General features: G+C 41.6%; 1 protein-coding gene and 1 long non-coding RNA gene across 12 annotated transcripts in view; one reads left to right on the top strand and one right to left on the bottom strand.

Moving 5' to 3' along the window:
• Positions 1-23,891, bottom strand: part of ADGRG6 (adhesion G protein-coupled receptor G6) — a 148,063-nt gene that overhangs the window by 14,988 nt on the left and 109,184 nt on the right. For all 10 annotated transcript variants that reach the window (XR_006289629.1, XM_027818638.3, XM_027818639.3 and 7 more), the window contains 8 exons: positions 23,680-23,820; positions 19,587-19,703; positions 18,419-18,464; positions 17,128-17,234; positions 7,436-7,563; positions 5,894-6,162; positions 4,411-4,525; positions 2,944-3,227 (listed from right to left, as the gene is read on the bottom strand). Coding sequence is in view for 9 of the 10 variants with exons in the window: in XM_027818638.3 (XP_027674439.2) it covers positions 2,944-3,227; positions 4,411-4,525; positions 5,894-6,162; positions 7,436-7,563; positions 17,128-17,234; positions 18,419-18,464; positions 19,587-19,703; positions 23,680-23,820 (1,207 nt within the window). In the remaining variant the exon portion in view is untranslated. The remainder of the gene's footprint in view (positions 1-2,943; positions 3,228-4,410; positions 4,526-5,893; positions 6,163-7,435; positions 7,564-17,127; positions 17,235-18,418; positions 18,465-19,586; positions 19,704-23,679; positions 23,821-23,891) is intronic.
• LOC119565793 overlaps positions 2,383-23,891 on the top strand; it is a 33,417-nt gene continuing 11,908 nt past the window's right edge. The window contains exons 1-4 of one of the 2 annotated variants that reach the window (XR_006289630.1): positions 2,383-2,685; positions 3,403-3,457; positions 8,530-8,612; positions 12,432-12,544. This is a non-coding gene — a long non-coding RNA (uncharacterized LOC119565793). Of the gene's footprint in view, positions 2,686-3,402; positions 3,458-8,529; positions 8,613-10,447; positions 12,390-12,431; positions 12,545-23,891 lie in introns of those variants that run through there. The other variant, XR_005224740.2, reaches the window with a different exon arrangement.

Raw genomic sequence — 23,891 nt, 5'->3', positions numbered from 1 at the left:
ATAGGAGTGTGTACACAGCCTCTGGCATGGGAAGGGAGAATGGGGGATCCTAGTATGGGGGGAGGAATAGGGGGCACAAAGAACCCTGATGTGTGGGGGATATTGGGGACCCCTGCTATGAGGGGAAGAGGGAATGGGGGCACACACAGAGCTCCTGTCATGGGTGTGGGGAATTGGAGACCCTAGTGTTAGGAAGGGGAGAAGGGCTGCATACAACCCCCAGCTGGAACAGCTCAGGGAAGTTGCAAGGAGGCCCTGGAATGGAGGGGGATGGGAGGATGGCACACAGGGAGCTTTTGGGATGGAATGGAGGGATGCAAGGAATCACTAGTATGTAAATAAGATCCATGAAATGCGCAACCCTCTAGTACATAAAGTTTGTTACTGCATCAGAGCCTAAATGCAAATACAACACTTTATACGTGACTTGCCCCTTTCTATTACTTAAAGTATGTGCTTCCCTTCAAGCACATGAATAGCCCCACTGAAATCAACAGGATTTCTCACATACTGCAAGTTAAGCTTGGATGTAAGCGCATTGCTGAGTGCATTGGGACCTTAATGCAGAGGTGGGCAAACTATGGCCCGCGGGCCACATCCGGCCCATAGGACCCTCCTGCCCTGCCCCTGAGCTCCTGGCCTGGGAGGCTAGCCCCCGGCCCCTCCCCAGCAGCCTCAGCATGCTGCGCCGCCGGCACAATGCTCTGGGTAGCCGGGCAGCGCAGTTGCAGAGTCGCAGCCTGATCCAGTGCCCCGGGTGGCGCGGCTGTAGTGCTGCCAGTCACCGGTGCTCCAGACAGCACGGTAAGGGGGCAGGGGTGGTTGGATAGAGGGCAGAGGAGTTGGGGGGTGGTGGTCGGGGGCGGGGGTGTGGGTAGGGGTCAGAGCGGTCAGAGGGCAGGGAACAGGGGGGTTGGATGGGGCAGGGGTTCCAGGGGACAGTCAGGAAGGAGGGTGGGGGTTGGATGGGGCGGTGGGGGGCAGTCAGGGGCAGGGGTTCTAGGGGTGGTCGGGGACAGGGAGCAGGTGGTGGTGGATGGGGTCGGAGTCCTGGGGGGGGGCCGTCAGGGGGCGAGAAGCGGTGGGGTCGGATAGGAGGCGGGGGCCAGGCCACACCTGGCTGTTTGGGGAGACACAGCCTCCCCTAACCGGCCCTCCATACAATTTTGGAAACCCAATGTGGCTCTCAGGCCAACAAGTTTGCCTGCCCCTGCCTTAATGTATCCCTTTGATGGTACCCTAAAGCCCACAAGTTAATGGACGTCCCCTACTCCATCTGCAGGAAGTGCTTTTCTGTGTATTTTAATGGCTTGTCCTGTGCACTATAGATGACTCCAACAATGGGGCTTACACCAGTTCCCTGGAGAGACTATCCCACAATCTAGTGCATCTTACTTTTAGGAAATATTTCCTGATATATATCTTAAATTCTTCATTGCTCAGTTTCACCTCATTACTCCTAGGTGCATGTCTCCAGCCTCAACGATTTTTGTTAATCTTTTCTGAATTTCCTCAGCTTTATCCACTCTTTCTAGTGTGGAGACGCCCAGAAATATAAGTAATATTCTAGTTCCAGACAGGCTGGTGTTTTATAAAGGATTATCATCTCCCTGCTTCATGGTGTGATGCCTCTGTACAGACAGTCTCGGAGTTAAAATGCTGGCATCTTCCACCACCATACTGCATTACAAGCTCATGTTTAATTTGCTACCTGCTTTCATTACTTGGGTTTCCCTTCCCCTTCCCCATTTCTTTTTTTGTCTTTTGACATTACTGCTTTTAAAGTGTGCCTCTCCCACTGAAAACGATTCCTCAGAGGTTCTGAACTAGGGCTCAGTCCTGCAGGACCATTGTACATAAAACCCTACTGAAGGCAATGTGAATTCTGTTCACAGAGCACTTGCTGAATCAGACCCTTAACTTACTTTTTTTTCAATCTCATTTTATGTTCTTGCACTATGCTTCCAATCTCTCTAGACCCTGTGTATTACTCATTGATACATTACAGCAAATACTTCTTTATTCTTATCAGAAGTAAATCATATCAGAATCTGGGGAGAAAAAATATTTAAAACACCAAATATTTCCTTGGGAGGAAAAATATTTAAAACACCAGATTCAAACACCTTTTGGACATTCTGACTCACATTTTACCAATATTATTTTCTTCCCACGAAAGCTTAGTAAATCTCTTACAGCAGTAAATTTGTTTCATCTGTAGCAGATAGAATGAAATCCGCACAGAACAAATGCTTTTCTGTGAAGGAAAGGTATTTTGCTGAACTTTGGAAAGATTTATTTTTATCTCCATATTTGTTGGTGGGATGATATGCTCTCTATTAATGACATTCTTATTGATTTTTTTTTGTGGGGCAGAGGATTCTTATGCTGGGTGGTTTATGCACAAATTTGCTTGAATTTAAATTATTTTAAATATCAGTGGAATAATTCTATAATTTATCCTGTACAATAACTTGATTACAATTTACAGCATTTTCCACAACCGAAGGATACATTATGCTGGAAAAATAACCCCCCCAGATCTTCAATAAAGGAAAGAGACCTGAACAGAATGCTGTAATCACTAGCGTTACTTTCAACTATGAGCAATAGCAAAAGCAGAGCTGGTCGACTTGAAGAACTTTGCAAGCATTAATTAATTAAGCCTTACAACATCCATGTGAGGTAGGCCTTCTTGTTTTACAGATTGGAAGTGAGACACAGAGAGAATTAAGAAAAGGAGTACTTGTGGCACCTTAGAGACTAACAAATTTATTTGAGCATAAGAATTAAGTGTCCCATGTTTACGCAGTGAATTAGTACCAAAGACAGATCCTAAGAAACCTGGTTTCGAGTCCCCTGGTCAAACCACTAGAAGCACTCCCTTGCATAACATCAGCAGCTAAATCCTTGCTTTGTTTACTGAAATTGAATTAATCTTACCTTGCAATGAATTGAATATTGCGAAGAGGTACATGAAAGGGAGATTTAAGGGGCCCCAGGCAAAAAAGGCAAAACCCCATGTCATGCCCAACAGGAAGGTCAGGCTGACCATGCTACGAAGATTCCTTAGGACCTCTTCCCGCAGGGTCCGATTGCTTCTTTTCCCATTCCTCCCGCAGATCTGCACCATCACCACCACGAACATGGCTATGTTCATAAGAAACATAATTCCAAAGTAACCAGCACAAGTCACATAAAAGACAACCTTATCCTTGATCCAGCAGCTGTTTTTAAGAACAAAACAAAAAACAGTCATTCTTAGATACTAAAAACTATGCTCCTCTTTAGTTATTTAAATCATTACATGTAAAACTAATCTACATCTGTCTCCATTGCTGTATAGATAAGATTTCCCCTGTGGAACAACCCAAACTTTGACCATTTTATTTCTTTACGCAGGGTGAAGCTCCGGGGCATCTGTGAGTAACTAAGGAACACACTGGTATCTTGCCAGGTACCTGAGGGATGTACCTACTGTATATAAAATTCATGTTTACCATATAGATGTAGCCTGTGGGAACTACAGTCCCACCATGCAATGCTCTACCATAATCTGAAGTGGCTTCAGGATCAAGATAGAACATTGTGTATTGGTGTAACAAACTGGCAGCATACACACGCTCACAGCTCTCAGATAGTACTGAAACGGGACCACCAGCATAAAAACTCAGCTCTCTACTACTTGATTTTAAGAAAGTAGCACGGTGGGTGGTCTTTGGGGCTAGCCACTAGGCAATCATGATCACAGGCACTGGGCCAGGGATCAGTTGCGCCTATGTTGCTCATTCTTTTAGCTGCAAATGGCTGCCTGAGAGAACTGGAATGCTTAACATGAAGTTTTAATGAGAAGATATAATGGTGGGGGTTTTTTTTCATGTGCTGTTTTATCAGGCAAGACTTGATAATATGATAATATATAGTCAGTGAGAAAATAAGCTTCTCTGAGATTGTTTGGAATGTCTACATAAAAATGTGGAAGACAGAAGTGCTAGGTAGCTTACATTGTGAAAAGGCTGTTTCATTTACAAAGGAAACATGATTATTAAGCAGCCTCTTCCTCCCTTCCCCCCAACCAATCTTTCGTTTCCATCAAAAAGTGAAAAATTTAAGACGAAACCAAACACAGTATTTTTTTTTTTTTGTGAAACAGCAAAGCTATGAGTTATTCACTTTTAGTGAATAGGGATATTTTTTACATGGCTTTTGGTAATATAGGATTGCTTCTGATTTTCTCATAGCTTTTAGAAGGCTTCAGAAGCAAACAATTTAGAAGATAATGATCACACCTTTTTCTTGTTCTTTATCTACAAACTTTATGAGACCATTGATGAGTGCCAGTTTGGCCACTCCCAAATTCTTTGCAAAATGCAAACACAGAACTGTAACAGATTTTTAAAAATTACTTACAAATCATCTCCTCCTTGCCCTTTAGCATCTCTGCCATATAAATCTTTGCCATAAACACGACTTGCATTTGTATTTGTGCTTGCTAATACAATTGTGACCACTAGAGCTGGTAAACCTGTAATACAAGAGAAACCCAAAGCATCTGAAACTCCCAGACAAAGCTGCATTATTGATGATCAAAAGAACTGAAAATGTTTGCGTTAGCGCAGAGTATCTTGAGGTAGCCATATAACTCCAGATCTGTCCATGACACACCACAGCATGGAAGAACAGCATGAAATAAATGATTTCTCACAAATTATATGAACGTCAAATCTCCATCTAAGGATCTCAAAGTGCTTTACAAGCATTAACAAATTAAGGGATAAATATTATTATTACACATGGGGAAAGTAAAGTAAAAATGTTCAACCCTGATTACTTAAAGTTAGGCTCCCAAATCCATATATAGGCATGTAACTTAAAACAGTCTGATTTTTAGAGGTGCCGAGTACTAACTAACTAAGTTCTGTTGAAATCAGTGGGAGCTACAAGTGCACAATCCCTTTAAAAACTGGCCCTCTTTTATTCCTTCAGCTACAATGTAAAGCTGTGCAGTTTGTATTTTTACAAAACTCTATATCCTCCTATATCCTCTATTTAGACCCCTACATAAACAGAAGTTCTATATACTTTTTTCTATATAATATTAAGTGAATGTAGTGCTTGAGAAAGGTGCTGGACTGACAGCTATACTGAAGCCCTCTGTCCTCAGAGATACAGCACAAGCAGCAACATTGTAAGTCTCTCATACTATGCTGTTTATGTGTCTCATCCCTGTGTTGGAGAAATTACTCCTAAGGGTCAGTTTCACTGACCATTCAATCCTTGTCCTCTCTGCTGAGACTGTCAGCAAAGGTGCCAATCATGAGAGTTATTTTTACTATATGGAACCTGCCAACTAGGAACTGGACTGTGATCACCACAGTGTTCATGAGGCTAATGATTTTGTGTTGCTCTGTATTATTTTGAACACAACAGATGTATTCAGGCAGCATGTCTGGCAGAAGCCAAAGGGCCCTGCTATAAAAAAAAATGAAGAAAAGCCTTCTTAGTTATTTTTCAGAAATACATTATACTTGTGGTTGAGGCACTGGACAGAGGCTCAGTAAATCTTGGTTTGATTCCTTTCGACATTTCATTTAACAATTTAGTGAAGTTTACTAAAACAAACAAAAGAGTACAAAACATAAAAAAACCTGGAAAAATTTCATTTCATTTTGGCTTAAACATTTTGTTCAACGTGAAATTCCTCCCCCCCTTGCATTTTGCAGTTTTGCCACTGAACCAAAAAAAATCAGTTATCAACTCAGCTCTAATGTTTATCGAGTGCCTAGTACAATGGGGTTATAACCTCACTTGGGGCCTCTTGGCACTGCTGGAATGCATAATAATACATAATTTAAATATACACTATCTAAGAAATACATCTTCTCACACATACCCCAGCCAATAATGCAAAATTTCAGTATGTATCGCCGTATGTAGGTATTGAACACTTTTACTAGAGCAATGTACATGTGGACTGCTTCCAGTCCCATCCAGGTAAAGGTGGCCAGAAGGAAAAAGTGCAAAAGGGCAGCAACAGCTATGCAGAGGCCTTCTATGTTGAATGATGCTATCCAACCATCCAGCAGGAAGACCAGGTTGAGAAAGAGCAAGGCTGTGCTCAAGTTCATTAAGATTTTGGAAGGGTAATCTCTTCGTAACTTCCTAGAGAGACAAAAACAGAGGCATATGTTAAGTAGCCAAAATGTACTGAGATATTTATAGCAGCTGTGGTTACCAATTTACAAAGGAAATAAGGAGCAGTGGTCTCTTCTTGATAAAAAACTGACGTAGCAATAAGGCATGATGGTATGGACTTTAATGGTCTTTCGTTGCATTTCTTAGGCAGAAAGCCACAGCTATTCCTGATCAATGGCTCATTAACAAATGACCTTACTGTCATTATACTAAGTATCTAATGTATTACGTATAAATATAACCCCCCCCAAGTTACATTTTAAAACATGTGTTTTGTGTTTCATTGAATAATGTAGACAAATTGAAGGAAAAAGCTTTAAAAATGTAGTATCAACCAAGAGCCAATTTCTGATTTTTTTAAAAAAAAGTTCATTACTTTTTTTAATGGGACATAGTCCACCACAGATTCTCATTCTCTGTAGTTTGTAAAATCCTAATGAATTTAAAAATCAAATGAATTTTCCTTCCAACTACTGAATGCTAAAGTTCATGTACTGGAAATCTACCCAGCAAATTATGTCCTCTTTGGACCATAGCATTATACCATAGGGACTGTGCAGAATGCAGTAATTGGTGGTACACATGGGTACTTTTTAAGAGCTCCACAGAATGCCCTACTACATAATATCCTCTTTTATGAGCCACCCTGCGCTGTTACATCAGGGTTATTCTTGTGATTGTGTGGCTGGAAGCTGACACAACTTCACTTCACCTCCCGTTCCCATCTTCCCCAGAACTGTGCCACTGCACAGTCTCCTTATCCCTGGGCCATCCTTCCATTTCTGTAGGATGTTTTCAGAATTGTTGAGTAGATGGCATGTCTTCATTTCACTTCCCCTCTCTACCGAAAGTCTCCAGCCTGAAAGGGCTGGATTTTTCCTGTTATACTTAGGAACTATGAGGTCTAAATAGCAAGTTTAAAAAAAAGACTGAGCAACATGTTGGTAGATTTTTGAAATATATAAAGGGACACATTATGCCCCTCAAGAAGATTATTTGGGACCAAGATTCCACTATTTTGCCCATCCTGAGCCACAGAAAGTGGTCAGACTAGGAAGCGAGTATCTGGGCTTGGCCCTCTTTATAAGAAACATTCCACATCTAACAGTGGAGCACAGTGGTGTTCAGCCACTTTTTGTGAGACACATGGGCATCCCGATCCAATCAAACAAAATATCCTGGCCTGTGGTTACAAACAAAATATTTGTTTTGAATTGTTTTTGACGGCACAAATACTTACTCAAAAGCAATATATGTCAGAAGAGTTGCAGCTGAAAATATGGCAGATATCCCACAACCAATGTAGGTGATAAAGGTGAGGACTTTGTTATTTTGTGGATCTATTTGTGAAGCAGTTCCCTGGAGGTCCTACATGAGAGAAGAGGAAGAGGCTTAAGTTGCAGCAAACTCCTTTTTTATGAGCATGACACTGTTTGTTGGTGTGAAGTCAAGCAAAAATTCAAGAACACTTAGGCAATAGCTATATAATCCCAATTCTAGAGGTTGAGTTTACTGGATATTTAGTATGTACTTGTCATACATCTGACTTCCTTCCCACATCCCTTGAAAACATTGTGCCATAAGTAAGTACTGGGATCAGTAGAAAACATTGTGCCGTAAAAGGAGGTTACTTACCTGTAACTGGAGGTTCTCTAAGATGTGTGGTCCCTAACTGTATTCCATGGAGGGTTATGCATGTGCACCATGTCCCTGGAGTTGAAGAATTTGAAAAGTAGTGCTCCTGATCCAAGAGATAAAGAGAGGGGTGGACAACTGTGTTTCTAGTTCCTTCTCCACCATGAATCCAGCAGATCCATAGGAGAGGGGAAGGAGGCTGGGATGTGGAATACAGCTAAGGACCACACATCTCGAAGAACCTCAAGTTACATGTAACTGCCTCTTCTTCTTTGAGTAATGGTCCCTATTGTATTCCACTGAGGGTAATGAACAAGCAGTTCATTATGGTGCACAAGGTGTGAGGATGAGGATGGAACAGTAGTATGAAGGACTGCCATACCAAAGGAGGAATCCACTGCTGATTATTGTACTAAGTCGTAATGCATAGCAAAGATATGTAGAGAACTCCACATGGCCGCTCTACATATGTCAATGAGTGGCACATTCTGAAGGGAGACCGAGGTCAAAGCCTGAGCCCTTGTGGAGTGAGGTTGTAACCCTGTAGGGGGAGGTAGACCAGACAGTGGGTATAAGAGTTTGATACACCCCCCAAATCCACTTGGAGATTCTCTGGGTGGAGATGGCCTGTCCCTTGAGTCTCTCTGCTATTGCAATAAATAGTCTACGGGACTTCCTGATTGATTTAATTCTCTGCAGGTAAAAGTATAGAGCCCGTCGAACATGGAGGGAATGTAGTCAACATTCTGCTGCAGATGCATGTGGTTTCAGAAAGAAAACAGGTAAGTAAATGGCTTCATGGATGTGAAATTGAGAAACCAATTTTGGTAAGAACTTGGGGTGTAGTTGTAGAGAGACTTCATCTCTGTGGAAAGCTGTGAAAGGCGGGTCTGACATCATAGCACTGACTTCGCCAACTCTTCTCACGGAAGTGGTAGCAACACGGAAGGCAACTTTCATGGAAAGGAGGGACATAGAGCATGACGCTAAAGGTTCAAAGGGAGTCTTCATTAGCACAGAGAGAACAAGATTCAGGTCCCATTGAAGAGCTATCGGTTGGTGAGAAGGTTCTGATGGCAGTTAATGGGTGTGTGAAGATAGCACATTCCACCCTTCGGTGGAAGGTTTCTCTAATCGCCACCAGGTGTACTTTCATGGGAGTAGATGAAGGGAAGGAAGGATTGGCATGCTCTTCTCAGAGCTCCAGTATGTTTATGTGCATCCTGGATTTCTGAAAGTCCATTTTCCTTGACCCATCTGGTCACCGAAGTGAGTCCCCCAGCCCACCAGGGATGTGTCAGTGATAATCATCTTCTCTGGGGAGGCAGAAAGAAAGGGAACTTGCACACATGTGGGTCTGTCCACCATTGGAGTGATAATAGCACTTTGGAGTGGCAGTTTGGCGAGTAAATAGACTGGAGCCATGTCTGGAGGCAGTGAAGATGGAGTTATGCAAAGGAGGTCACGTAAGTACATGAAGCCATGTAGCCGAAGAGGGACAGGCAAGTCCTGGCTGGAACATATTGATTTGTTTATGTTGTGAGTTCTGTCCATTACCAGTGGACAGTTTCCAGGCAAGAAAGCTCATGCTGTGACCAAACTTATGATAGTCCACAGACTGCATGGGGTTTAGGATCGATTTCTCTACGTTGACACTGACTCTGAGGGACAAAAGAAGGTTGAGTAACATGGGTTGACACATGGGTTTATTGTCTGGACCTTGTGGCTAGGAGCCAATCATTGAGATATGGAAACATGAGGACACCATAATGTCTGACATAGGCTGCTAGGATGGAAAAAAAAACTTTGGTGAAGACTCTGGGAGTGGTGGCTATCCCAAATGGGAGCACTCTGTACTGGAAATGGTGGGTACTCACTTCTCAGGAAGGGACTGTGGGCCAGATGAATATTGATGTGAAAGTAAGCATCCTTCATATCAAGATACAGTGTGACCATACAAAAGTAGACCTTATGGATGAAGTGATTGAGGTGCCAGAGAGCAAGGATTGATTTTCACCCACCTTTCTTCAGAGCAGAATCCCATTCCCTGATATTTTGGGAGAATGTGTTCTACTGGTCCCTGTTGTAACAAGGAGTTAATCTCTTGGGAGAGAATGGTGTCATCAGAGTGGTCTCTGATGGGGTAGAGAAGTCTTGGAGGATTGTATAGCCATGGTGGATGACGTTCAATACCTATCTGTCCATTGTTATTCACTTTAAGTGTGGGGAAATAGTGCTAAATGACCCCCAAAGGGAGTCGGAGGGTCGTGAGATGGTAGGCACAGAGGTTGGCGGCTTTCAGGATGGTATCAGAAGTACCTCTTGGCTGGAGCTAATGTCAAAGCCTGCAAGGGGGGCCCTGGGAGGCAAGACCTCTGTGCCTTTTGACATTTTCTTGGAGGCTCATAAGGTCTCTGAGAGTAGAATTGAGGAGACCTATAGTGTTGAATGGGTGGTTGATGGTGGAATTTTTGCTTCAGGGCAGGAGTATAGATGCCCAGAGATCAAAGGGTGGCCCTGGAATCCTTGAGCAGATGCAGCTATTCATCCATCTTCTGGTTAAAAAGATGGGATTCATTGAACGGAAGGTCTTCAATAGTGTTCTGTACCTCCCTAGGGAAACCAGAAGAATGGAACCAAGACTCCCCATGCATGACTACGGCCATAGCCAGGGGCCTGGAGGAGGTATCTGCTGCATCCACTGCCAATTGGAGGGCCATTCTGGCCACCAGCTTTCCTTCCTCAATAAGCGCCTCAAAACAAGCCTAACCACGTTGTGGCAGGCTATCAATAAATTCCTCTAATTTACTGTAATTCAGGAAGTCACATTTGCCTAGTAAAGCCTGATGATTTGCAATCCTGAATTGCAGGCTAGACAAAGAAAATACCTTGCTTCCCAAAAGATCCAGATGCTTGCCCTATTTATCAGCTGGCATAGATCAAGGGTGTTGTTTGGCTCACTCGGTCGCAGCCTGGACTACTAGGAAGTTCGGAGGATGATGAGAAAAAAGGAACTCAGAACCCTTGGAAGGAACATAATAGCACTTTTTGGCCCCTTTAGGGGTAGCTGTGCATGTGGCAGATGTGCGTCACGCTGTCCTGGCAGGCTCCAGAATAGCTTTGTTAATTGGTAATGCAATTCTCGCCAGACCTGACATGTGGAAGATATCTAGCAGCTTGTGTTGGGGTTTTGAATTTCTTCCAGGGGAATCTGAATCCGCAACAGGTCCTGAAATTGTCTAAAGTAATCCGGGGAGGAAGGGGATGCTGTAGTCACTGCCTCATCCGGAGATGAAGAGGGAAATCTTGCTGGTTTCAGTGGCATTGCTGGAACTGGAGTAAAGGGTTCCTTCTTTACCACCAGATTCAAACACCTGCCTGAAAGATCCCTTAAAAGGGAGGCAGACAAATGTTCCCTCATAGATCAGACAGGTTCCGAGGGGAGGTACTTGTGCCCAGTGTCCCCAGTATGCCCAATAGGGTGGTTCTGAGGGAGGTTGTGGGGGTCTCCATGGCATGGGGTACCAATGATTCTGAGGTGGTAGATGCTGCCATGGATGTGACAGTATCCAAGAAGGTGCATAGGAATGGTATGACACAGGTGGTTCTCTCCGGTGGTTCTTCTGATTCATTGGAAGAGGAGAAGGCGGACTCTGGTTCCAATGGCAATACCGTCAGAGCTGGTGGAAAAGCATAGCATATCTGTGCAGAGGATGAGGGATCCCGTACCGGAGGCATATCCCAGAGTGGAAATATGATCTCTCTAGAAGTGGAGGGACCCAATGGAGGGGGTGACTCTGGGTCCAGCAATGCAAACACATCTTGAGGTTTGGCCACAATTCTGGATCTCCCTGAAGTAAGAGGCACTCTCTTTTCTGGGCATCAGTGCTGGCGATGTGCTCTTTCCCAGAATCTTGTGGGCTGATGGTGCTGGTGGTATTGATGGATTGGTGCTCAGAACTGCTGGATCCCATTGCTTGTGGGTCTTTTTCTCATGTCTATGGGACTTAGGTTATGCTCTGTCCGCATGCCTTCAACTTGTGGAAACAGCATCCATCATCTTTGATTTGGAGGAAGACTTAGTCCCATGCTCATGGATGTGCTTCCTTACCTCCTGACTAGGCCCCGCCATCGGGTCCATGGGGGTGGTACTTTCAGCACTGGATTTAGACATGGTAGCTGGAGGCGCATTCCTTGCTGAGTCAGGCCGATGTACTGGGTGAGTTTCCTGGCATGGGTCTGAGTACAGTCTCATGGAGAGCTCCCTGATGTGCTGCTGGAGGTGAAGAGCCTGGCCTTCTCAGGTGTGGCTGGGGAAGGACTGGCAAATACTCTACCTGGATGCAATGTGAGCTTCCCCCAGGCAGTAGAGGCAATGCTGGTGGCTGTTGCTGATCAAGAAGGAGTGCAGGCAGGAGGTGCAGCGTTTGAAGCCTAGACTCCTGGGCATAGTCCAGTACCTGCACATGGGGTAGGGGATTGAAAATCCCCCAAAGTCTATTTAAACGAAGTACTAAAAGTATTGAGTAATAAAAACTACAATAAAAGTGGTAAAATTACTATAGTCTGGTAAACTACATACAACTATCCTTATCTGAAAGTTTGTCAGAGACAAAGACACTGAAAGTTCCAATCAGGACTGAGCGATGGTGAGAAGGAACTGGAGATGCGGTCAGTCCACTCTGTCCTTTATCGCCTTGGACGGAAGCACAAGGTGAGCTAGGCGCACGCGTGGACCAACAGACTCTACTTTTCAAATTTTCTGACTCTGGGTGCATGGTGTGCATGTGTAACCCTCAGTGGAATATCATAGGGACCATTATGTGAAGTACTGTTACAGTTGGGTTCAGCAGACACACATAGGTAGGGTCCTACCAAATTCAGGGTCCATTTTCATCAATTTCATAGCCAGAGGGTTTTAAAATTGGTCAGTTTCACTTTTTAAGCTGTTTACATCTGAAATTTCATGGTATAACTGTGGGGCTCCCAACCCAAAAGGTACTTGGAAGTGGGTCTGATCTTCTCTCTCCCCACCTCCCTGCCCCAAGCTGCTATGCAAGGGAAGGTGAAGTCCTGTCCCTCCCCAGGGACTTGCAGCTAGTGGTCACCTGGCTGGGGTGCTTTGAGGGGCAGGGGGAGATCGGACCCACCTCCACAAGTCTCCAGCTGCAGGAACTTCCAGTGCTGGACAGGGAGCTTCCTGCAGCAGCGGGAGGCACTCCAAGGTGGGTCTGATCTCCCCCTGAGAGTGAGAGTGGCCATGCAGGGGAAGGACGAGTCCTGTCCGTTCCCAGCCCAGCCAGGACTTGCAGCTAAGAGCCCCCTGGCTAAGACACTTCCAGCAGCCAGGGGGAGATCGGATTTCATGGGGAAGGGCTTATTTCATGGTCCGTGACATGTTTTTCATGGCCGTGAAATTGGTAGGGCCCTACACATAGGTATCTGCTGTTCATTATGCTTCATCACCCAGAATTCAAATGGCCTTTTGTAGAAAAATCAATCATTCGCAATTTTCTCATCCTCTCAACCCTTTTATGTTCAGAGGCGCATATGCGCCTCTCTTTTACACTGAATGCATTTAAATTGAATCTGCTACAGGAAATATAATTATAAATGTATTTATAGTCAAATTGACACCATGCTGGAGAATAGAAGAATCACAGAAATTCTCATAACAATAGCTGTGTTTAATACAATCTCCTAAGAGATTACATGTGTGTAGGCATCCATGGAACAAATATTTTACTTACTAACCAACATTTCAACACAAAAATTGAAAATTAAATGTGAACATTCTGTGGAATTTTCACCCCTCTTTTCTGTCCAGTTCTAATTGCCACACAGTACAGTCTGAGAATAAATGGCAATGATATTTCTTTTTCTGAGAGCTTGTCTTCACTTAACATGCTACAGAGACACAGCTGCACCGCTGTACCACTTCAGTGTGGACATTACCTATGCTGACTGGAGGGATTCTCCCATTGGGATAGGTAATACCATGAGATGCGGTAGCTGGGTCGACAGAATTATTCTTCCGTTGACCTAGAGCTGTCTCCACAAGGGCTTAGGTTAGCATAACTGCATTACTCAAAGGTTTGAATTTTTCAAACCCCTGCCCAACATAGTTAAACTGACTTAATTTTCAAGTGTGGACCAGGCCTGAGTACAAGAAACTCTACAGCATCTCTGTGATGCAACTATTAGCAAATGCTCACATTTAATGGAGACTATTGTTTGATAGCTATTTTTGTAAAGGGCCTATCAAATTGGTTTTTAAACTCTAAAAATATGCCATTCTTCACAAGGGAAATGCAAGACTTGCATGCAGTTGTCAATTCCTGTGTGTCTGTGTCAGACACTTGTAAGACTGTTTATTTAAATCCAGAGAACATCCTGTGAAAGTAACTAAATATCTGTAAAAAAAAAAAAGAGTACTTGTGGCACCTTAGAGACTAACACATTTATTTGAGCATAAGCTTTCGTGAGCTACAGCTCACTTCATCGGATGAATTCAGTGGAAAATACAGTGGGGAGATTTATATACAAATTTATGCTCAAATAAATGTGTTAGTCTCTAAGGTGCCACAAGTACTCCTTTTCTTTTTGCGAATACAGACTAACACGGCTGCTACTCTGAAACCTGTTATTATGCAAGGCACTAAATATCTGTGTGGAAAGTCCAGCAGGATTATTAAAACAGAAAAAGCATGTAAAAAGTAGGTAAAAATCTTCCATTGGAACACAGCCAAAATTCAGAAGACTTCCTTCTCACTTCTTAATGCAACAAAAACATTCAGACTAGGAGAAGGGACTCATTGAACATATCCTAAAGAAAGCTCATTTTTCCCTGTAAGCATGAGAAGCTAGAATATAATTAATCTGCAAAAGGACAAAAAGCCTTATGACATTTTTCCTATTTAAATTCAAGCAAGATGTGAACAAAGCAACTATATTATGAGGCTCAGGGAAGCCAAATTTTATAATATATGGCTCCCTGGTTCTGTAAATCATCTGCAAGGAAAAGATTTTCCTGTTTCCCCTTATTTTATATCTTGGTATTTCAAATATTTATCATTTTTCTTTTTAAAATATCCTAGTTAAACTGGTTAAATCAAAACACATGTACCTGCACGAGTAGCAAACATTCTCCCTGGAAGAATGTTTCCGGAGCCAAGGAATGTTAATGTTAGAGAGAATGCTGCAGTACAGTGCAATATTGAGTAAGGTTGCTAAGGATGTGGGAACCCAGAGAAGATGGGGGATTTTGTAAAACCATCAGACTTTCCGAAAAGACTGCATAAATTTCATAGCTTTCCCTCCTTTTTGTATTTTTTCTTTTAGAAACATTTAGATTCACCCCACTGGTGCAAGGCTATATACACATCTGGGGGCAACACCATCCCCACAGGAAGGTAAACTGTGTTTGCTATGTTTCAGAGTAACAGCTGTGTTAGTCTGTATTCACAAAAAGAAAAGGAGTACTTGTGGCACCTTAGAGACTAACCAATTTATCTGAGCATAAGCTTTCGTGAGCTACAGCTCACTTCATCTACACTTTACACAGTATGCATCCGATGAAGTGAGCTGTAGCTCACGAAAGCTTATGCTCAAATAAATTGGTTAGTCTCTAAGGTGCCACAAGTCCTCCTTTTCTTTTTGTGTTTGCTATGAAGTTCTTCCCTGAGGATTCTGCAAAAGAGGCTGTAATAGAGGGTATTGTTCAAGGTGCCAGGGGGACATGAGTGCTGAAACAGTGCAACCTCCAGTTATCCTGGTCATATCTTCTTCTAACCAGCGTCATCCAGTTGGAAGGCTGTGCTGCAGGCCCCTGGAAGAGCAGAACTGGCAAGTGCTTTGCACCACCACAAGTTCCCTATGGATGAACTTTCTTCCAGTAGAGGCATTGCACCCTGGAATATACTGACTTGAGATTAGTACAGCACAGGGCTGAATCAAGCCCATTTACTGAACACAGCAAGTAGTTATGAAAAAAATCTTTACATCGATTAGTTTATACCTTTTGACAGTAAAAATATAAATATAAATCTCTTCAAATCTGCAGTCTGTAGAGTTGCAGGATGGGATTTTGTTGTGCTCTTTGGCCTTGTGTTTTCCTCTTTAGTGGCATTTCTACCTGATTGCAGGACACATATTTTCCTCTTTCTTTCTCTCTTCGTAATACTAGGGTCTGTTCTCTTTTCTCTCTTTTTGTATCTATCTTTCTATATCAGAGTTATACTCCTCTCTCTCACGCTTTCTCTAATCGTAGAGTATTTTCTCTTACTTTATCTCACAGCTCTACATCTTTCTCTTTTTCAATTTCCAGTTCTCCACCCTAACCCTCTCTGTCTCTATACAACACTGGCTTCCATCACAGTCTGTGAATTCCTCCCTCTTCTGCAGTCTTCTCAGCCTCTTTGCAGATAGAGCCATTAATTCTCAGTGTCAGGTTGTCCTTCCCTTGAGCCATCCCGGAAACCCCCTGCCACCGAGGTAGGGACTATTTTCTGGCTGGCTGTTGCACATTGCTTTTCTCCCCCACCCAATTTCCTTTGTATAAATCTGTCTTCTGGAATCTCATCAAAGGCATTCTGGTCTCGCATGACCCCAAACACCACAAATAATTTTTGTTGACTTGGGCTCTTAAGAAAAATTACAGAAGTGATGGTTACTTAGGACGTCAGCTGACTAACTCGACCCTTGGATCGCCTTATACTGGAGATGAATAAATTGACACATAAAGTCAAATGATGCTTGTCATTTTGAGTATTTCTTGGAGTGCCTCTCTGTTGATGTCAGAGGTTCAGCAGCAATGAGATGGCATTTTGGTGGCAATGACCCCAAGGCTTTCCTTTGCCTAGTGTTTAATGCATTATGGCTTTGGGGTCTCTAGTGTCTTCAGGATCTTATCAATAACATATATGCTTCAAAAATCTTTTTTTTTTCTGCTTCAGCATTGGCAGGGTCTCTGTGTAGAATCTTGGTTACTTCCACTGGATAATGGCCTTCTTTTGGACCCAAGTCTGACTGCTACTACTCTAGCTCAGAGTTATATTGCGGGCCACAGTATATTATTACCCATTATTTGTGTTGTGATAGCACCCCTGGGACTCAGCCAGGAACAAGACTCATTGTGCTACGTTCTTTTCAGGATTAGCTGTGGGTCAATTTTATTTTAGGGAAGGTTCCTGTGTAACACTGCAGCTTTGCATCCGTGCCTCTGCAGCTCTCCTGCCCCCCAACAAAATCATTACATTGTGGTTTCACATAATCAGCAAACAATGAAGGTCTACTTACCATCAGCACCCCAAAGTGTGTGAGGTGACTGCATAAGCAAACTGTCTCATTCTCACTTGATTCTGCTTGTGCAATGCAGCCTGTGGGGTTCCAACCACCATTACCATCTACAGAAATCAAGCAATACAGACACTTACAACAACTGCAAACAAACCCACAAAACCTCTCCACAATTTCTTTGGCAGGCTTCTAGAGCCCCTACATGAAATCTAGTGTACTTTCAAGTAGAAAAACCCCACTGAATACATCAAATCCAGTAATATGATATTTATCAATGCAGAATGAAGTATCGGATTTCCTAGAGTTTTTGCCAATGAAGTACTCTTACAGAGGGGTAGATTAAGCAGATAGATTGCAGTGGATAGAAGAGCATCTAAACAATCACCTGGGATAGACTCAAGAGGCTCAAGAGGTTTTGGAGCACTCTAAAATTTGTATTCTTACAGACTCCTGTTCCATGAACCTATCCAAGTTGGCTCTTTAGAGGAGGAGGAGCTGAAGGAAGAGGCAGCAGCAGGGTATAAAAACATTAATTTTTATCATTGCATAAGCAGATTTTTTCACTCTTCAGTAAGGTAGCATGTCAGCTAATGGCCTGTGTGTTCAACTCTGAACACATTCCAGTTTTGTGGATGCCCTGAGCTGGGCTGACATACAGGCCATTGTCACTGGTGAAGCGGATGTTCAGCCTCTTTTCATATTGTTATTGTAATTTTCTCCCTTTCATGCCTTGTAACCAAGAGGAGTTTGTGGCTCATGATTAGCGATACAAGCTCACAGCTAGCTAGCTCTCATAGTTTTAAAATGAAGATATACACAATCTTTTCCAGATCAATCTTGAGAAAGGATCGTTAAAAGGCTTCCCATGCTCCTGACTAGTTACTATTTGTGCAAGTGGGGAAAAAAAGTCAAATGCTGATTGTCTTTAGATACAGACACTTTTGGAAGCCTTGGTATCCAGTGTGGAAGCCCATGCATATACAGTCCAGGCACAAAGCTTATTCGAATTGGGTGCAACGTTCTATTTGCAGATTTCTACTATTGGCTGTCACAAGCAAAAAGTGTTACAAGCAAAGCAATCGCATCCCAGGCTTCACCAGTTTCTATTTACTATTTTGTACTGATAAGGAAGAAAAGGAAAAAACCTACATAACTGCATCTTTGGCACACAGAATCCATTTTAGTTGAATACAAAAACACTGTCTACCCAGGTGTCAAGTGTGTGATTGATTTAAAAACGAAGACATCTTTATTCCTCACATAAAATAATTGGCAAAATTTTTAAACTTACTGTTTTTGTTCATATCCCAGAAGACGCAGGTAGGATTAAGATCCTCCTAAACACATATATACAAATGAATATTTTTATCTATTAAAATATAAATTTGCTTAAAATATATGAACATATCAGGAGTTCCATTACTTAGGTTTTCACACAAAAGCTGAAGAGAAATATTATTGTTGTTTGGACTGTGGTAGTGTCTACAAATTCCAGTCAGGGATCAGGACCCCACTATTTTAAAAAGACAGTCCTGCCCTAAATCCGGCCCTGATCCCGTAAAGAGTTATACACGTGCTTAACCTTATGCATGGTAAGAAATCTCATTGAAGTCAAGCATGTGTATGAAGTCTTTGCAAGGTCAGGGCCTAAGTAGAAGTTCTTTTGCTTGGTCGCTTCCTTTGGGGTCTCTCAAGGGACTCTCCAGGTAACTGGCATCCAATGGTGGGTAAAAATCGAAGGGAATAACTTACTGAATCCACTTAGAGGCCATCTAGTGTGACCTGGAAGTGAATTTCATAATAAGCAGCTAGTCTAAGCTAACTGAAATATGAAATATTATTTCCTCTTTCCCTTCCCCAAGGTCAATGGTCCTGATTCTCCTCACCTAAAGAGTTTGACACCAGTGTGACTCTATTGCCTTTAGTGGAGTTTCTCTTGGTTTACAGCAGCATAACTGAGAGCCAAATGAGACCCACATGGGGATTTTTTTAAACTGATAAATAAAACATGACAAAAGACTGGTTTTTCTGGGCTCTCCTTTCCCATCAGTAATATTAGTCACTTTGTAACGGTCCTTTGTTTTTTTGCACAAAATGAAGAAATAACAAAATTCCTTGAGGTACAATTAATAAAATGCTCCATGTCTGGTCACAGACTCCACATCAACCTGTAGTTCCCTTGAACAATAAATATTGACACAAATTATGAGTCCATCTGATTAAGTATCAAGTATTATCAGCATGGAAACGGCAGCAGGACAGGTTGAATTACCTACATTTTAGATAATTATTAAACTCTGGATTGGTTGTGTGTTTGTTAACAAATGTGAATTTTTCCACTCTACTGGAATCTTTCCCCAAACCCAATAAAACCAATGATAATCTTTCTACCACTGATTCTACCAGTGCCAGATACAATTTGCAATTTTTTACCTCTGGTTACACCAGTTTTTTCTTACCTGGAATAGGGTATGTTTAATTGTAATTTTGACAGCATCCTGAAGGTCCCGGATGGTAACATTTCCAATACTGCATGCCACTACAAAACTGGTTAAATTGGCATTCATTTCTGCATCCTTTGAAGGATTGAAAAATGCAATAAATATTATCAGAGCACCAAATACACTAGCCAGAGAAAATGAGTTTATTTTTGCAGTGTGCCAGAATAAACAAACTGTCAGCACTTCTATACTTAAGACCACCCATAAGAACATCCTGTTTATAAGCTCAAATTACAGCTTTTCCTTTGCTATTTCCTTTATTATCATAAACATATACAAGCACATAACTGAGGGCAGATTGTAAGGCAATTTCCATAAAACTTCTCTCTTAAATCACTTTGTTTGATGCCAACTACTGTTATATCTCAAACACTGCTAACTGATAACCAGCTGTGATATAATTAGATCATTTCCCGAACCAAGAGTGAACTGGAGCTTTTTTATCATATTGACAAAACAGCCTCTGGGAGCGTGAGGTGGATCCTTTTTTTTTTTTGGCATTACCTATAATATTAACATGATCTGTTCACCACCTGCAGCATTATATACTACCTGACAGCAAGTGGCCATGAGGCGACACAAGATGTGAAAAAAAAAGTTCTAAGTGACACAATATAGTAAGAGAAAATATTTCTAACACAGTCCTATTTGGCGGTAATTTCAACTGGAGACTGGCTTTATTACTGCCACAGTGCTATTCCTAACCTGCTCTGAGAAGCCGTAGAGAGATGAGCTACATTTTTACAAATCTATTTATGTTCACACAGCAAAAGGTATCTGGCTGGTGAATCTTGCTCATATGCTAAGGGTTCAGGTCATCGCCATATTTGGGGTCAGGAAGGAATTTTCCTCCAGGGCAGATTGGAAGAGGCCCTGGAGGTTTTTCGCCTTCCTCTGCAGCATGGGGAACGGGTCACTTGCTGGAGGATTCTCTGCTCCTTGAAGTCTTTAAACCACGATTTGAGGACTTCAACAGCTCAGACATAGGTGAGAGGTTTTTCCGCAGGAGTGGGTGGGTGAGATTCTGTGGCGTGCATTGTGCAGGAGGTCGGACTAGATGATCTTAATGGTCCCTTCTGACCTTAATATCTATGAATCTATAAGTCTACCCTCTTAGCTTTTAGTGTCTGATCCAAAGCCTAATGAAGCTTGTGGAATGACTCCCACTGATTTCAGTGGGCTTTGGATCAGCCACTTAGTGAAAAAATTGGAGGCTAGACTTCAAAAGGCCATTTGATGCCTGGTTCCCACACTTTGTTAAGAGGGGATAGGAGACATTTGTAAATTAAAATAAAATACAACTAATATTTCTTCTTATGATATTAGTTTGGACTGAATTAAGGTTGAGGAAAAGCTTTTAGGCAGGAGAATATAAAGTATAAAAATGAAGGGATTGTGTGGCTGGAACTATTACAGGGATCTGAGAGGAAATGTTGAGTATTTATATAGCTATTCAATACAATTCATATAGACTGTACCGTTTTAAAATACTATCTTCAGAGGCTCAAAATAGAGTCTTTTAAAATCAAGTTTTCATATAAACTTTAACAAACAAGATAATTATAGTAGAGTGTAACGTAATAGCACCAAATACATATTAGCATTCTCTCAAATAGAGACATGGCATAGCCAACACCAGTGGAGATTATTTTAAAGTTTTGAACTGTGCATTTATTACATATTTTTACACTAACAGAAGAAAGTGCTTCATGCACCAAACAATAAATTTCTGTTGATTGAGATGTTCTGCAGATTATTTTATATTGTAGTTTATTTGAATAGGAAATGACCATTATTTAATTGTCTTCATAATCAGAATCCAATATAAACTACTGTAGCTGAAATGATCAAGCAGCATTGAGTGCTCTTTTGAAGCCTCTTCTTGAAGAGGCATTTAACTATCTTTCGATAGCACAAGCACCGATGTTGTTTGTTTAAACGTGCTTTGAGATCTAGAGGTGAAAAGCCCTATACAAGAACAAGGTGGTCTTTTTATTAATATAGTATCAGTATAATATTAGTACTCCAAGGAAAGATGGGAATGTTATTCTGGATTAGGATGACATTTTGAAGTGAGAATTTTCCCTTCTTCATGCATCCATCTAGCCATCTCCAGAAAGAAACCCTCCTCTTCCTCTTCTAGTTCTCCCTTCTTACAGAATGGCAAATAACTCTCCACACATGATTTGTCTAGGGAATTTAGTCTCTTGTGTTTAGGAATATCTGTGAGCACATTATGATTTCCTCAAACATTTTTAATGGCTCAAAAATATTTAACATAGGTTTTTGACCATTAAAAAAAAAATTCTGGATGGCTTGTCAAGAGTTCTCAGTGAGTATTCACTGTTTGTCCTGCATCGGTGAAGAGGTCAGAGCTCCTTATAGGATTGAAACCTTGGCTACTTGTGATTGGTCACAAGTTACTGTTTCTATTTTATGGTCTGATGAATGCATAAATGCTCACATGTGCAAATTGAAAATATGGTTTTTGCACATGCTCACTTTCTCAAACATCTGACCGAGCACACCTAGACTGCCTAAATGAATGGTTTCAAAAAGTAAACTATTCCTGAAAAAATTGCTTGCAGTATTAGTGCGGCTTTACATTTTTATTGTCTTCCTATCAAATATATCTTTCTTATTGACATTCACATTCTCGTACCACTCAGGAACACATGCAAGGAAATCAGACAGATCAACTATATACTAATCTGGCGTCAGGCGTGTCATTTGTCTTTTGAGAGGGTATCATTAATTGTAAGTTATAATCATTATGGTTGAACTTTGCCCCTTGATATAAAATATGAAGAAATCATGATTAGTCATGACTAATCATGATGGAGCTTCTGAAGACCAAGCTTAGTGCTATTTATTAAGATAGAATGTTTTATCATTATAGGGATTTTGTGTCATTATGACAAAACCTACTGTTGTATGCTTCTGTTTTCTTGACTCACTGGAATCATCCTGGTTTTCAATAAAAATGAATTTTAAAAATGAAAACTGTTTAAATCAGCTGCAGATACTGCAGGGTGTATTTCAGAAGGCAACTACGGGTCACATGTATTTTGCTAGCCTGGATTATCTCAAGTATCTCAAAACAGTGCCAATAAAAATGATAATATACACACAACACAATACCACAGAGTCCTGCGGATGCACAAGAGCCAAAGGTCATTTGAAATACTAATTCAAGGGAAAATGAACTCAAGCCAAAAACACTGTTCATTATGAAAACTATGTTTTCTTCTGAATGAATACAATATCTTTCGAATGTACAGTGATTTTTTCAATTGCGAAGATCTTCTTTACTTGTAGGTGCATGAGGACCTGGTGAGTGATTATCACATGATCAGACTTAATGAAGAAAAAAAATACCTAGATCCCCGCAGTTCTCTGATCTCAGTATCACTAACCTTATTGAGTAACCATTTCCTCTCAGAAAACCTGTATATAAGGTGTAAACACACTGCATGGGGATTGAGAATGCGTATCTGTGATGGTCAACAGTAAAATTAACATGCTCTCTTATCGGTGGAATTAACCCCTGTGCAAAGTACCAGCACAAAGGTATCAGTGGGATTTAACTGGTACATACGCCTTGTGCTGATCTTCTGCACAGGGGTAAATTTCACTCTGTGTGATCACTTAAAAAAAAAGGAAGAGAAATAATTTTAGCAGAAATAATTTTAGGCTCAATTCCAAGCTGGTGTAAAACAGCGTGGCTCAACTGAACACAGTGGAGCTATGTCAATCTATGCCTATGGCCACTTGGATATCAATTCCTTCTAGACTATTATGAGCAGAAGTTTGTGTGATACGGAAGGCAACTTTCCTTAGAATTGCAGTAAGATCTCTGACGTAATGTATAACCTAACTACTAAATACTGGCAATCCAGTCATTATTAATATGCAATACTTATTCCCAATGCCTACCTCTACTACTACCATGTAATTTCTATAACTCATGAGATATTGCAAAGTGATTATACTTTGGCAGGCTCACTTGCTTCAGTCCAAGTGAAATTGGTTCAAGCATATTTTCACTTGCCTGGAAAAGTCCATTTTTGTTGAAGAATGTAAACTGAGCCCTAGATACAGCTTCAAACTCATCTTGACTTAAATTCTTCAGTAAACTTGAGGGCAGAACAACAGAAGCCAGGGCATTTTCCTGATTCTTGTCAAAATCTAACTGTTTTATAAAAAGAGGAAAGAGCAGATTAGACCAAAAATGAAATCAAGCAAGGTCCACTGAATCCGCGC

Source organism: Chelonia mydas, chromosome 3 (genome assembly GCF_015237465.2).
Source record: "Chelonia mydas isolate rCheMyd1 chromosome 3, rCheMyd1.pri.v2, whole genome shotgun sequence".
Classification (NCBI taxonomy): Eukaryota; Metazoa; Chordata; order Testudines; family Cheloniidae; genus Chelonia; species Chelonia mydas.
Note: the sequence above shows the minus strand (reverse complement) of the source record. Positions and strands in the feature narration are given on the sequence as shown.